The sequence below is a fragment of the Rhinatrema bivittatum genome, chromosome 6 (genome assembly GCF_901001135.1).
Source record: "Rhinatrema bivittatum chromosome 6, aRhiBiv1.1, whole genome shotgun sequence".
Classification (NCBI taxonomy): Eukaryota; Metazoa; Chordata; class Amphibia; order Gymnophiona; family Rhinatrematidae; genus Rhinatrema; species Rhinatrema bivittatum.
Genome location: NC_042620.1, coordinates 175322701 through 175338843, shown reverse-complemented (window position 1 = coordinate 175338843; position 16143 = coordinate 175322701). Strand labels below are relative to the sequence as shown.

Below are 16143 nucleotides of genomic sequence, written 5' to 3'. Positions count from 1 at the left end.
CAGCCTGACTTGGTCCGTTTTCCTAATAGGAGATGTATTGGTGTTTTAAGGCCTGGTGTAATATTTTCAGAGACTTGTTGTACTTTAAAAGTGTGATCTTACATAAAATGCACACATTTACTTGTATCTAGTTTTAAACATATTGTATGGCTCTCATGGAATTACATTTTAAAATATGTGGCGTTTATGGCTCTCTCAGCCAAAAAGGTTCCTGACCCCTGGGCTAAATGCTGGCTCCACAGCACTGGGTGGCAACACCCATTTTCTCCTACCACAGCAGCGCCTGGTGCCTGGTCTCCTGGATTGTACAGAAGGCTGTGTCCCAGCAAGTGCCCCCAGCTGCTTTTGATGTGTTTGCCAGCACCCTGCATGCCTCATCCTGGAGTACTGTAACACAGGAAGTTACAGGCAGACATATGGACAATAACCATGACATGAGGCATTTCCTTGCATACAGTACATCTAAAAAGGACTTTTTCCTATTCTGGTGCCTATGGAGAAAATATTTATTTAATAAAGTCTTTAGGGTCATGTTTATTTATTTATTTAGTATGCATTTTTCCCAGAGACACAAAATACCTGATTCATTATGGCTTTTTTCCCATTCTATAGCTACATGAAGAGTCCTTGATGAATCAGGCCCAACAATGGGCCCTTCAGAGGATCTGTTGGGAACATGAGCATATATTTGCATTTTAAATAGGGTTCACTGCATACGCAGACCAAACAGCACATCATTTGAGAGTCTTGGCAGACTATGGAAAGAAATGGGCTTTCTTTCTAACAACTATATTCAATTATTTAATTAGTTACGTACTTTGATTGAATAGCTCTGACCGCAGAGACTTCCTTTAGCACACTCTGGTACTCTACTTGCATAACTTTCTGTTTCCTGACCATGGGATCCCATGTGTAGAAGCCAATTTTATGCTTTACTTATTTTTTTTTTTCATATTGTAGCTTTTGTAAGTTGTGATACCCTTTAAAGGATTACTGAAAAATATCTTGTGTTATCTGAGCTTTCAAGACCTCACAGGCCTCTACATTGGATCAGGTCTTGAAAATTCATGGACTCCAAGATCTTTTCTGTTGCTTTTTTAGAAAAGGTAGCACAAACTACAAAAACTCCAATTTTCTACAGGACTAATAAGGCACTTTTTTTATATTGAAACAGAAAGAGCTTCTGTTCCTATCTATAAAATGAACATAAGAATGGCCAAGTTGGGTTAAACCAATGGTCCATCTAGCCCAGTGTCCTCTTTCCGACAGAGGCCCCAAATCAGTTGAGCACTAGAGATCATCTAAGTGCTCCCAGTAGATCTATAAAAGTGTGAAGTCACTTGGCCTCCACCCAATCTCTAATATCTGTATAACAGGGCCCTCGGATTAGGTCCACATCTTGGAGTAGGATCTGAGAGAGATTTTAGATGAGGTGTCATTAAGGAAAAAATAGACTTTGGTTCCTTTAAGAGGGTTGGAAAGAAGATTTTCTGCTGGGAGCAGGGGGGGAGGAGTATATCATCGTGATTCAAGGTTTGGTGGTAGACTGGCTGAGGAGACTCAACTATGGACGAGGAGTAAGGGAGCAGCCAGCCAAGGCTGATGAGTCCAGAGATCCCCTACAGGGACTTTCTCCCTCAAGGGTTGAGGCCTGAGACTGAAGAGGAATTCCTCTCATGAAGAATTACAAGGGGGTCTCATCTGGGTTTGCCCAAAGGAGGAGGGACCAAGAAAAGTTGGCCCTATCCTGAAAAAAAGGTAATAGAATAGACAGGACCTCACAGGGAGGAGTGTACCAAGGACACCTGGGAAGTCTGTGAACACTGTCAGGAAACAGAGGTACTACACTTAGGGAAAGGGGGGGACTCTGTTAGACCACTGTGTGAGCATCTGACACAGAAAGAAACTAAAGTTGATGTGTAGATAGGATTTTAGGATATCTTACTGATGGGGAGGTGGAATATTGTGAGTTTGGGATTTGTGAAATGTTACAGAAATGTGAATAACATTTCTGTTGGAATATGATGAAGAAATACTGTAAACCTTCTTGAAAGTGGAAATTTTCTTTGAACTTGTTGAAACTGTTGATTTATGAAAACTTAATCTTGGCTGTGAAACCAACTCTAATAAATTCAGTAATCCTTTACTACCCTCTAGCAGTAAAGGATTACTGGTAACCCCAGAAATAAAAGTTTCATTGTTTGGAAATATAACTTGGTTTGGGTCTTTATTGGGGGGTATATTGTCAATCAGCAAAAACCACAGAGATAGAGAGGGGCAGGGTTCACAGAAGGGTGACCCGGGGTTGATGTCCCTGTTCCAGTTTAAGAAAAGTGTATACTGCCCATTCTGCCTCTAGCCTGGCTCCACTATACCAGGAATACTCAAACTGGTCCTTGTAGCCCCTCAGCCAGTCAGGCTTTTAGGATATGTCTAATAAATATGTATGAGACTTATTTATATGTACTACCTTCTATGTATGCAGATATTTCTCATGAATATTCATTAGGGATATCTTGGCTGGGAGGGGGGGGGGGGAGTGCCCCAAGGACCAGTTTGAGTATCCCTGCACTACACCATCTGCTTGGCACACATTACTGAATCCTAAACAGAGAGAGATTGGCACTTAGCCAGACCCTCTCAACATTTTGAGTGATCATCCTTTTGTATCCGTTTATGTCATTGTCTTCCAGGAATGCATCCAGGTCCCTCTTGAACCCTGCTATGCTGCTTGCTGTGACTACATTTGGTGGCAAATGATTCCACAGTTTAACTACCCGCTGACTAAAGAAATACTTTCTTGTGTTAATATACAGTTTCATTGGATACCCCCTGGTCTTAATATTTTTGGACAGTGTAAACCACCTCATTCTTGTGGTTTGTTCTTTTCCATTCATGATCTTGTAGTCCTCTACCATGGTCCCTCCTAAATATTCTTTTTACCAAGCTAAAAAGCACTAAGTGTTATAGCCTTTCTTCATATGAGATATACCCCAATCCTCTCACCATTCTAGTTGGCCTTCTCTGTACCTTCTCAAGCTCTGCCACATCTTTTTTGAGATAGGGGAGACCAGAACTGTACACAATACTCCAGGCGAGGTCACACCAGAGCTCTATCAGAGGCATGATAATATCTTCAAATTTATCATTGACACTTTTCCAAATTATTCTTACATTAGCTTGGCTTTTTTTGGCTGCTGCTGCACTCTGCACCATTGCTTTCAGCATGTGGTTCAATGTAATCCTAATATCCCTCTCTTGATAGCAGCTTTAAAGAGTGTACCTAGCAGCATATACTAGTCATTTGGATTTGTTCTACCAACATGCATCACTTGTCTAAATTAAATTCCATTTGCCATTTGGATGGCCAAGTTCTTGCTGAGCTATTGACTTTCATCACTATCAAAGGCTGACCATCAAATTATGCTCTAGTACTTACAGCAACAAAAACTACAAAAACAGATTCATATATAATCAATTGTACACAAGAAAGGAAATTTAGATTTAAAACCTGAGTGGGAAGTCAAAGGGTCTGGCTGAGCTGGGATATGATGAAGAAAAACCACAGGTGACAGCCAATGATTTATCGTTCCATCCAATGGGCAGAACTACACACCTGAGCACTTGCTGAGACTTACGGTGTTCCTATAGTATCTCAACACCATTTTCTTCTGTCAGTTTGGGGGCAGATCAATGAAGAATAATTGTCATCATCATTTGTTTCTTACAGTGGCCCTACTTTAAAAACAAACAAGCAAAAACCTTACAGTTTGCCATTCTACTTGCTACGAATTTTAGTTTTGTCAGAAACAGAAAATACTTTTACTGCTGCAAATTGCTTGAAAGCTGTGGATTGATTGGCAAGTCTGCAGTTCAGAGGCATAATACATGGCTCTCTGCTTTGGCTAAACTTCTTTTCTTTTCGTATCATGTTTATCAGAGGACAGAAAACCAGAGTTAGAACCAATGCTAGAATATTGAAAGTGACACCAAACATGAACCACATGCACCAGCTTTCTGTCTATTTTTAACTACATCAAGAAATATGAAACTGGGATGTCTCAAATAAAAAGTAAGCACTACCTGAAAATCATCAGTGAGGCAATCATGGTTAGTCAGTGCTGCCAGTCTGCTACCTTTTAACTGCAAGATCCTTTTTTTTTTTTTTAAGGGAAATCATATGGACAATAATTGGAACTTGTAAATTGATGGCTGAGTTAAGAAATATTCCTCTACTACCTGCCCAGTTTCTCTGATCTCTAGCAGAATAGTTACACAGCCAAAGCACCTTTTGTAACAGATGTGTCATCTTCTAAGATAGCATTACTTTAAAAAAAAAAAAAAAAAAGAACAATACCATAAATATGCAGCATGCAGAAGTTTGTCAATTCAAGTGTTTCATCTTGAAAATGTGTGAAGTCAATTAAAACATTTGTATCTTCTCCAGAATATCTTAAAGTAAGAACTGCAGCACTTTGTTCTGGCCTGTTCATGATCTGTACCCTGGACCTTCTTGTTCTATGGAGAGTTAGTTGAAAAGATTTACTCCAGAACGTCGAGTTTCATTATAACTCCACCAAGGAGGGCAGAGTCACATCTTTGCAGTGACCTTATTTTAGGTTTATGTCAATAGGTTTTAAGTTTCAGCACCTTGGATATGGGCTCCTTTGCACTTGAGTAGATGAGGTAAGAGCCTGCTGCGGTATGAAAAGCTTCCCAATCTCTACAGCCAAATGTTGGGAGATGGTGAACTGCTACAAAGCCTTCATATCCTTGCCACCTGTAAAGCAAGGGATGGCAAGTCAGTACCAATGTGCACAGGGCTCTTTTATCAGTTATTAGCAGGGTCATTTCAGTGTAAGATGTATTAAGATTTTTCCCATAGACGCACAGTTTGCACAGGAGCAACCTAAAAGTTGTCCACCATTGAAGTTAATGGTACCATTGTGGTTAGTTGCAGCAACCACTGGCATATTTGCATCATGCTGCCAGTGTAAAGAAGTCAACAATCTACATAAATCTCTTACAGCCCAATTCAACAAGCATTTTTCCAGACACAGAGCAAGAGAAATTCCTTTGATTTATCAGGTGAAAATCTTCAGAGAGAAGTCATGTTACTCTGGTGTAGCAAAAATGACAAGAGGCAGGTGGCACCTTACAGAGTAACCAATTTATTGAGGCATGAGCTTTCAAAGACAGGGTCCATGTCATCAGATGCATATGATCAAGTGGCCTCTGTCCTCAAAAGCTTATTAATAGCCTCTCAGTTCATTGCTGCAAATTACTTATCCATTGCTAATCCTAAAAAATGGATGTTGATGAAGATATAGTTGCGATGGAGAAGGTACAGAGAAGGGCAACCAAAATGATAAAGGGGATGGAACAGCTCCCCTATGAGGAAAGGCTGAAGAGGTTAGGGCTGTTCAGCTTGGAGAAGAGACGGCTGAGGGGGGATATGATAGAGGTCTTTAAGATCATGAGAGGTCTTGAATGAGTAGATGTGACTCGGTTATTTTCACTTTCGAATAATAGAAGGACTAGGGGGCATTCCATGAAGTTAGCAAGTAGCACATTTAAGACTAATCGGAGAAAATTCTTTTTCACTCAATGCACAATAAAGCTCTGGAATTTGTTGCCAGAGGATGTGGTTAGTGCAGTTAGTGTAGCTGGGTTCAAAAAAGGTTTGGATAAGTTCTTGGAGGAGAAGTCCATTAATGGCTATTAATCAATTTTACTTAGGGAATAGCCACTGCTATTAATTGCATCAGTAGCATGGGATCTTCTTAGTGTTTGGGTAATTGCCAGGTTCTTGTGGCCTGGTTTTGGCCTCTGTTGGAAACAGGATGCTGGGCTTGATGGACCCTTGGTTTGACCCAGCATGGCAATTTCTTATGTTCTTATGTTTTTACTTTTCATATGTGCATGTGGCTTCTTTAACCCTTGTCTGCAGGAGCCCTCTTCTCTGACTTCCATGTGTGTGCATCTTCTCCTATCTTTCCTAATGGTGACTGATGTGACTGAATCACTCTCCTCAGTCCTTTCCACTGAAAGTTCTCTTTTCAGTTCTCAGTGGTGGGATCTCTCTGCAAGGGCAACATTATTTCTGATCATAGGGGACAGACTCTCCCCAACCTGCTGTGATGCAGGCAATCTTATCAATTCTAATGTCCCTGTACCTCCAAGACCAAAGTATTCTCCCTATACCTCCATGGTAGAAATGTTCTTCTCTACTACAAGAATAGTCTCCCCAGTTCTCTACTGTAACAGCACTCCTCTTGAACCCACTCATTGGATATGCTCTCCTAAGCCTGTGTCTGAAATGTGTTTCCCCTGGTCTTCTGTTATAGGTGCACTTTCCCCAGTTCTCTGGCACTGAAACACTCACCCCAGTCCACTACAGTCCATGCTCTCACTTTCCTGGCAGACTCCAAATGGAGCAAGTTTCTGAAAGCTAGGTTTCTTCCAAGTAAGGTCAACAAAAAAAAAAAAGCTCAAAGATAAGGAAAGAAAATATCTGTAGACATTCCACTCTTTAAAAAACGAGGAGCTTGTATTGAAAATCTTTAAAAGACTGTTGAGGAGGAAGTGTTCTAATATGCAAAACAAAGGGTTTAATCCCTATACTGTGGAACTTCATGGTAGGCTTTATCGTAATAAATCTTGCTTGTGCTGCAGTCTTTTTTAAAGATTTTCAACAAAGTACCATTTTCCCCCCTTCCCATGTTTCCTCGCTATTTCAAACCTCCACCCCAGATAGCATGACTGAACAGCACAGATACCCTTGCTAGTTCCAAGGGGTGGACAAAAGTCCCTTCTCAGACTATCCTTCAGTATGGTAGGATGGCCAGTACGAGGCGATATAGTGTTAGCAGCCATCTTCTTTTCCTCCCTGGGCTCAAACATGTCATCTGTGCAACACTCCTGAACCCTAAATCAAAGTTGCGCTTACCCATATCAACATGACAATTTAATTTATTACCGATTGTATAAGAACATAAGAACATGCCATGCTGGTTCAGACCAAGGGTCCATCAAGCCCAGCATCCTGTTTCCAACAGTGGCCAATCCAGGCCATAAGAACTTGCCAAGTACCCAAAAACTAAGTCTCTTCCATGTTACTGTTTCTAGTAATAGCAGTGGCTATTTTCTAAGTCAACTTAATTAATAGCAGGTAATGGACTTCTCCTCCAAGAACTTATCCAATCCTTTTTTAAACACATGTTTGTTATTGACATGCTCCTGTTTATGTTCACAATAGAATAATATTGGAAAACATGTTAACATTAATCCTCATGTATCTAATCCCATCCAAGGGAAATGTGGCTCCAGGATCTGTTGGTTTTTTTTAATTCAACACACACATGTGTGTGCAGTTTTGGGGTCAGTCTCAGTATTAACTACTGGAGATGTGCAAGCCTTGGAAAAATAAATTCATGAATGAATGTATAGATTTTGCATAAAATCTACAAGCTTTAGATTTAATGCAAATCCTTTTAAATTGTACTGTTGTCACAAAATCTGCAACAAATCATCAAAAATTAGATTTTGCTGACATCTGCTGCAAAAAGCTACTACTTCACCATGGAATTTGCCTCAGCCATGCCATAAAAACAAAATATGAAGGATTTTTTACCACAGATCTCAACAAAATCTGCAGCTGCAGAACTGAACCAAGCAAAAATCTTGGTTCATCATGTCAAATACATTTGCATATCCCTAATGAACATGAACACGATGAAATAATAATCCTTATATATTAACAGGAGGAATTTTCCAAGAATAACTAGAATAAGTGGTGAAGCCAGTTTCTCCAAGGACAAGGAGGATGGCAGTCCTCACACATGGGTGACATCTTTTGATGGAGCCCAACACAGAAAACTTGTATCAAAGTTTCTAGAACATTGACAGAGCCTCTCTGAGCATCCTCTCTGTCTCTTCTGCAGAACCCATAGTCTTGTGGCAAAGTTTATCTCTCTTTCTTTCTACTTTTTCCTTCTGGAGTTTTTCAGTTGTTTCTGGCTGATTTTTTGTGTGTCAGGATCATGCAGTTGATGCAGGGTCCCCCAGGCTCTCATCTTAAATAGGTCTTTGGAATTTATGGTAAATTTTCTCTCTTAGTCAATCCACCTAAGTGACAGTGCACTCGGTACCTGCTGACCATTGACAGCTGTTGAGGGCTTTTTTCTTTATTTTCTTCTTATTTGTGTTTTATAAGACTGAGAGAATCCTGAGTGGATGCGTGATATAATGCATGCCAGAACATTCTCAGAGAGGTTCAGTCAAAGTTTCTAGATCTTAGACATAAGCTTTCCATGCCGGGTTCCTTGGGATGATGTCACCCATGAATGAGGACTAATATCCTGCTGTCCTCAGAGAACACCTTTTACAGGTAATCACCTCTGCTTTATTCCAAAACAGATTACTGTTGGATTAACTGATCCAGTGGTAGAAGGGTTTATATGTGAAAAGAATATAAATTAAACATGCGTTTACTGCTACATAAAATGTTAGGAATTCACACAAATATAAGAGAGCCAAACTGTATATATAAAACATACAAAATATATTCAAAAATATCACACATGTAAACCTACATAGACAATAAAACTAAGCTAGCACACTCACACATTCATACCCACAAGTTAAAAAATATGTTTTTTTGAGATACAAATTTTAAACATTAGCATAAATTCTTATTGTAAATTAATTTCACAAATGCTCATAGATTAATCAATTAATAATTGCATATGTCACATATTTTCGTGACCAGGATCATTTGTTCGTTCATATGTCCGACCAAAGATGATACAAGATCTCTTCGTTTCACCCCTATCGTTAGGGGCTTCCTCAGGGACTGATGTTATTCATATATTTTAAATATGCTGATACACCAAAGATAGAAAACTTGTCATATATATGACTCAAAACGTCCTTTAAAGTACATCCAACACAGCGTTCCCTTCTGTTTACTGAACACGTTTTTCAGGTGTTTGAAAAACGTGTTCAGTAAACAGAAGGGAACGCTGTGTTGGATGTACTTTAAAGGACGTTTTGAGTCATATATATGACAAGTTTTCTATCTTTGGTGTATCAGCATATTTAAAATATATGAATAACATCAGTCCCTGAGGAAGCCCCTAACGATAGGAGTGAAACGAAGAGATCTTGTATCATCTTTTGTCGGATATATGAACGAACAAATGATCCTGGTCACGAAAATATGTGACATATGCAATTATTAATTGATTAATCTATGAGCATTTGTGAAATTAATTTACAATAAGAATTTATGCTAATGTTTAAAATTTGTATCTCAAAAAAACATATTTTTTAACTTGTGGGGTATGAATGTGTGAGTGTGCTAGCTTAGTTTTATTGTCTATGTAGGTTTACATGTGTGATATTTTTGAATAAATTTTGTATGTTTTATATATACAGTTTGGCTCTCTTATATTTGTGTGAATTCATGACAAGACTATAGAGAGTTGTACATTGATTACCCTGTGTATAAACATAAAATGTTAGCACATAAATTTGGCAACCATTCAGCTCTAGTCTGGTCTTTTCAATACCAAAAAACAAATAGGTGAAAGTGATAATTTTGTATTTGCAAATTATATTCAAAATATTATATTTCACAATTTGTAAATGTACATACATAACCCTATACTACAATTGCCATCAGCTTCCGTGGAATCAGAATATAAAAGACCCTCTGGATTTCTTAGGGTCTCCATTACTTAGCCAGTCCTGCAGAGTGTAATGCTGTAGATTAGAAAAGCAGAACTAAGCATTTTGTTTTTGCATTTGTCTAAAGTCTTATGATCTGATAAGAAATGAACAATTAAGTCATAACTTTCTGAAAAAAAAAACTTCTTAAGGCCGCAACTAGAGTATTAGATCATAAATGAAACAGCAATTGTTCCCTTTTTTGTAGGAGACAAATATGTTTTCCAGTTGAAAGAGTGAAAAAAATCACATGATGTTTCATTTAAGACAGAGGACTAAAGGACATTTTGTCCTTGGATCTAAAATGGTGGATAAGTTTTAAGATGACAGAGAGAGGAGTATTATAGCTTACATTATACTAATTACTAATCAGTATATCTTTGGATGAAAGAATAAACCCCATCCATGATTACTTCCAAGAGGTGATGATGTCATGAGAATATGATGCAAGGAAATGGGTAATCAAAGAATAATGTACTGATTAATGAAAAGTATATGATGAGCTGCCTGTGTAGAATGTCTGCAGAGTAACTGAATTTCTAGAATTTACTATTAGAGCTGTACATTTTGCAATAAAACTATATAAAAGAGGAAGTTTTGCTTTCATGTCAGATTTTCTTGGTTAGGTCGCTCTACTTCTTTAAAAGTTGCTCCTAGAGACAGAAATCAGGGATCTGGCTGGCAGTTTTATTCTAATCAGCTTCTTTTTGAAAGGAAATAAGGGACATTTCCAGCATTTCATGCCAATGTACCATTTTTCCCCTTTTCATGTGATTTTACAGTAACCTTACGGCAAAAATATTTTCAGATAAGGAAAAGGGTGGCAATTTCTTACAAAGTGATTTGCTAATCGAAAAATATGTGTTTTGCACCTTCTTTCTTAACCCAACAAGTACACTCTTATTTAAGTTTTTCTAATATTTGTCTTTTCTTCCACTACTGGGTTTCTCAGTCAGCAGGGCCAGTGCTTCCATTAGGCAAACTCGGCAGTCACTTAGAGCACCAAAATTTAGGTGTAAAAAATTCCACAAGCATAAGCCTCAGAGAAGTGCTGTGCTAGAGTCAATAACAAAGAAAGAAGCACTGTACTGAAGCCTCTGCTGCTGGTAGAAGAGAGCATTGTGCTAAAGCTGCCACCAATAGGTAAGCTGGGAAAAGGGGATGCATGACCAAAGGTTCACCTAGAGCACCAAATACTCTTGAACTGACTCTGTCAGTCAGCAATGTTCCTGTGCAACAGCCCTGCAGAATTAGAAACTAGTCTGCTCACCTGTATATAACACTGTTTACAGAAAAGGAGACACCATCAAAAGAGTTTGCCACAACCAGGAAATTGTCTTCACCCACTGAAAAGAACTCCCAGTCCACAGCACTGCAAGGAAAACAAAGTGCAAGGGCTTATTAGGGCCACCAGCCAAAGCAGCAATGGAGATAACATCGCATGGCCACTAGCTTTAACCATTCTCCACAAGCAGCAGAGTCTACCTGTCGAAAATCTGTTTTTTTTCAAATAGCATTATTAAACAGCTTTGGTTGTATTGGGCCGGATTTTAAGAGGTAGGCGCGGGCATAGATTTGTGCGTGCAACCTGGCGCGCACAAATCTACACCCGATTTTCTAACGTGCGCACAGCCACTCGCATGTTATAAAGTCCAGGGTCGGCATGCGCAAGGGGGTGCACACTAGTGCACCTTGCAAGCGCCGAGCCCTAGGGGAGCCCCGATGGCTTTCCCCATTCCCTCTGAGGTCGTTCCGAAATCGGAGCAGTCTCGGAAGGAACTTTCCTTTGGCCTCCCACCTTCCCCTCCCTTCCCCTATCTAACCCGCCCCCCAGCCCTACCTAAGCCCCCCCCCCCCTATCTTTATTTTATAAGTTGCGCCTGCCTCCAGACAGGCGTAGGTTGCGCGCGCCGGCCAATGTGCTCCGACCACACCCATGCCCTGCCCCGCCCCTTTTTTGAGCCCCGGGGCATACACACGTCCCGGGGCTTTGCACGCGCCACCTGGCCTTTTAAAAATAGGCCTGGTGCGCGTAGGCTTTGAAAATCTGCCCCATTGTTCATAAGGTTGTCAATTAACTCCTTTTTTCAAGACAGCTCTCTCCAGTCCAGGTTTTGTCCCACTGCCCTGCATGTAAGACTATAAGTCCATGCAGGTAGTGAGGTGAAACCAGGAAGAGATCAGCCTGTCCTGAGCATCTGGAGCCACTTGGCAACTTTGTTTATTTGTATGAAGGGAGCATGGCCTTTAGTCTGCAAAGTTCCAACGTAACATAAATGGACAAATATCCAGAAATATTTGCCTTACCCAATTTGTCTTATGCTATATTCTGGCTGACAGGGGTAGGAGGATATTGGACTCTGTAATATGGACATTTGCTTCGATGCGTAAAGTTTTTTTCATACTTCTAAATCTCACAGCATAAAGGCCTTCCTGAATTGCCCAAGAAAGGGTCTTTAGTAGTCCTGAAAGCTTACATCTGTAATCACTCTCTAGCCTAACAAAAGTATCAGCTCTTAGGCTAGTCCACTGGCTCTTTGATAGCACTGAGCACTGTTATGTGGAGGAGTTGGGTTTGATTCTCGGGTCTTTCATTTCCCGGGTGAACTGCATTCACAGCTTCTTTGGGGAAGGAGTCTCACTCATCATGTAACATTGATACTTAGTGGCCAGATTTAGGACCCATAACTGCAAGGTTCTAGAAGGAGCCATGGTACATTGCCCCTGGTTGAAGACTATCATTGCAATGAATTGGGTACTTGAAGAGTATATAAAATAGGGAAAAAGATCTCCCAGCAGTTATGAATGAAGGCTGATGGCATTGCATCCCAATCTCAGTTCCAACTGAAGGCCCAAAGGAGCCAAAAGGAATCTCTCTTTGACTTTTCTGGCTTTAGCAATGTATTGTTAGTCAACCCACCTTCTCCATTTTGTGAAAATTCCAAATCCATTTTTTCCTGGGAGACAGTATGATTCTGTAGGTCTGCACTGGGATGTAATGTCAGTGGAGTTACATACATTTTCAATTGCAAAAAAGTCCCCGCAGAGGCTATGACATTATGAACACAAAATTCAAATAAATCAGAATGCCTTCTTTTTTTTTCATTTGTTTCATGTTATTGCTTTGTTATGAATATGACTTTTATTAGTTTCGTTAATCCACCATTTTCTATTGCCTAATAAGAAAGTGTACAATTGGGAGAAGCCACTCATCTTGCTGCCAAAATGGTGCCTTCTGGAGATCCTTTAACAGAAGAATGCTCATCTTTATCTTAGAGGCCACTGCACTATTCCATGCAGGGGTCTGCAGGAATGACCCAGTAACGGAAAATGTTTTTCTCGTGATACCAGGTAATTTGCATAATAAGGACATCAAGACAAGTTTACTTTGTTTATATTTTGTGGTAAAGTTTGCTTGAAATTATGGATTTTTTCATAAAAATACTTAGTAATACTTCTCTGAGATAGTTGTTTTGTGTTTAAATGGCGCCTTGTTAAATTTTGCACATTTTAACACATGAAATATAACTTTGTAAACATAGGTAATGAAGTGGTTTGCATAATTTTTCAGCTTATTCCCATGTTTTGTATAAATTTTGCATTGCAGAACATATTTGCTAAATTACATGCACAAATGGCATGCTATTTACTTTTTTTTCATACGTTGTCATGAATTGCAACGGGACTTATTACATTGCCCTCTCAGGCCTGGGGTCACTATTCTCGCAGAGAATAGTGAATCGCACGCTACCGGGGGGTGGGGGGGGGGGGTGAAGCGGGGGGCGGGCCTGCGAAAGCCGGCAGCCATCGCACCACCGCGAAATAGGCAGCGATAAGGGTCCTTACCTTTCGCCGCCAGCAATGTCTCTGCAGCGTCGGCCCCAGTGCCATCCCAACTCCTCCTCTTCCGGGGCCGACTCTGCCCCGATCACCCTTTTCGCGTGCGAAAGCTATTGAAAATGACCCCCTCAGTGTCCTAAATGTTCCAGAATCCTCACACACCAGAAAGAGTCACCTCCTACAGAGCACGTCAGCATCTCCTTATGAAACAGGTGGGGGGTTCAGTCAGTCGGGAAGCTTAATTGGCTAAATGCTCTGGAAATGCTTTTGTAAATGTAAAAATGAATATGTTGTACATTATGCATTTCTTACTAAGGTAATAATAAGAAAAATCTGGAATGGCAAACTCATCTAGAGAAAAACCAATCTAATGTGGCTATCCTATTTATTTATTTGGATTTATTATCCACTTTTTTGCATAAGAATTTAACCCAAGGCAGGGTATAACATTTTAGAAAAGTAACATACAGTCAGAAATCCTGTGGTCTAGCAGCTTAGCAATACCAGTCTGAAGGAGACTTCAGTAAGGACTAAACGTGATCTAAATCAACAACAGGACTAAACTAGATAAAAATGCAGAACGGGATTACATTTGGAATAATCCTATCCTAGAGCAAACAAGAGTGCAAAAATTGTCAGGCGCCATCATGAAAGAATCTGAAGAAGCCCCGGAAGTTCACGTACTATGACATGCTCTTTGTTTGTCTTTCAAAAGGTATCACAACCAACAAAGCCTCCACTGATCAAGTCAGAACAAATAATATGTTGAAAGAATACTGAAAAAATGTGGTATCCCCCAATCTATATCTCTAAAAGAACCACAACTTATAGGAACTTGTGAAGATACCAAACAAGAAAAAATTAAAATAATTGTTTATAAGACCGTCAGTATAATGGGCAAGGACCAAATCACTTTTATTGAGGTAAAGTGATATTATCCCACTTACACAGCCCTTTTACTTGACTGGTGCCCAATCAGTTTTGTAATCATGGGCGGCATCCGGTTTCCAAACCCGTGGCTGTCAGCGTCCATTTTTTTTTCTTTTTCTTTATATGCTACCTTATTTTGTAAACATCATGAAAAACAGTGAATAATACAGAATTTTATCGACGACAATTATATTGCCATTGCTTTTTTAAAAGGTTCTTAATTGCACCGGTGATAAAGCCGTTCCAGAAATCTTGTTGAAGAGAATTAAAAGCCTACAATAAAATTCTATATTATTCACTGTTTTTCATGATGTTTACAAAATAAGGTAGCATATAAAGAAAAAGAAAAAAAAAATGGACGTAAAAACATAGTAAGAGGCCCATGATTACAAAACTGATTGGGCACCAGTCAAGTAAAAGGCTGTGTAAGTGGGATAATATCACTTTTCTTCAATTAAAGTGATTTTGGTCCTTGCCCATTATACATGACTGTCTCATAAACAATTCATTTAATTTTTTCTTGTTTGGTATCTTCACAAGATCCTATAAGTTGTGGTTCTTTTAGAGATCTAGAACAAATAATATGACATTACTATGGTGTCACTAGTGAATGGGAGAAAACCTGTAATTCAGCACTATGTACAATACTTTATAGATCTACACTACTGCATGCATACTTACAGTACCCAGGGTATCATTGTTAGGTATTATACTTTAAACAGCTTCTGTCTTTGGAACTTTAATGGACTAAATTTCAAACTCATTTGAGGAAACATTAAATAAGAACTGCTCTGTAATCTGTATATTTACTTGTTATTGCCCAATTACACTACAGCAATGTTCAGTATGTCGGTCTACCAGCAAAAGCTTTGTGCAGGTTACAAATCATACAGAATACTGCATGAAGAGTTTTCTTGGCTTGTTCTAGAGGACAAGTGCATCACCACTGCTCCAGAGGCTGCGTTGGTTAAGATGGCAAGAATTAAACTTAAGCTCCATACCCTGGCTTTCTATGTTTTGAGGAATAATAGTCTCTCACATCCGTGTGGCAAACTGGATCGCTACTGGCCGGGTCAGGAGCTTAGATCAAGCCAGGGGAGTTTGTTGACAGCCCCTTCTCTCCACAAGGTGAGGAGTCTTGGCTTAGAAATAACTTGTTTTCCATCGCAGTTCCTTCTTAATGGAACAACTTACTTACAGGCCGATACAGTACAGTGCACTCCAGCGGAGCGCACTGTTAACCCGCGATTGGACACGCGTTTTGGAACCGCTAGCTTTACCCCTTATTCAGTAAGGGGTAATAGTGCGTCCAAAATGCGCGTCCAACCCCCCCGAACCTAATAGCACCCGCAACATGCAAATGCATGTTGATGGCCCTATTAGGTATTCCCGCGCGATACAGAAAATAAAATGTGCAGCCAAGCCGCACATTTTATTGCCTACCCAAAGGTAGGCGCTAATTTCTCCGGGCACCGGGAAAGTGCACAGAAAAGCAGTGAAAACTGCTTTTCTGTGCAACCTCTGACTTAATATCATGGCGATATTAAGTCGGAGGTCCCGAAAGTTAAAAAAAATAGAAAACAAATAAATTGAAATAGGCCCATGGCTCGCGGGTCGAAAACCGGATGCTCAATTTTGCCGGCG

General features: G+C 39.8%; 1 protein-coding gene across 1 annotated transcript in view; it reads right to left on the bottom strand.

The window, feature by feature from the left end:
- Window positions 1–892: 892 nt before the first annotated feature.
- TSPEAR (thrombospondin type laminin G domain and EAR repeats) overlaps window positions 893–16143 on the bottom strand; it is a 187913-nt gene continuing 172662 nt past the window's right edge. The window contains 2 exon segments of the mRNA XM_029606177.1: window positions 893–4780; window positions 11000–11101. Of these exon segments, the coding sequence (XP_029462037.1) occupies window positions 4627–4780; window positions 11000–11101 (256 nt within the window). The 3' untranslated portion in view covers window positions 893–4626.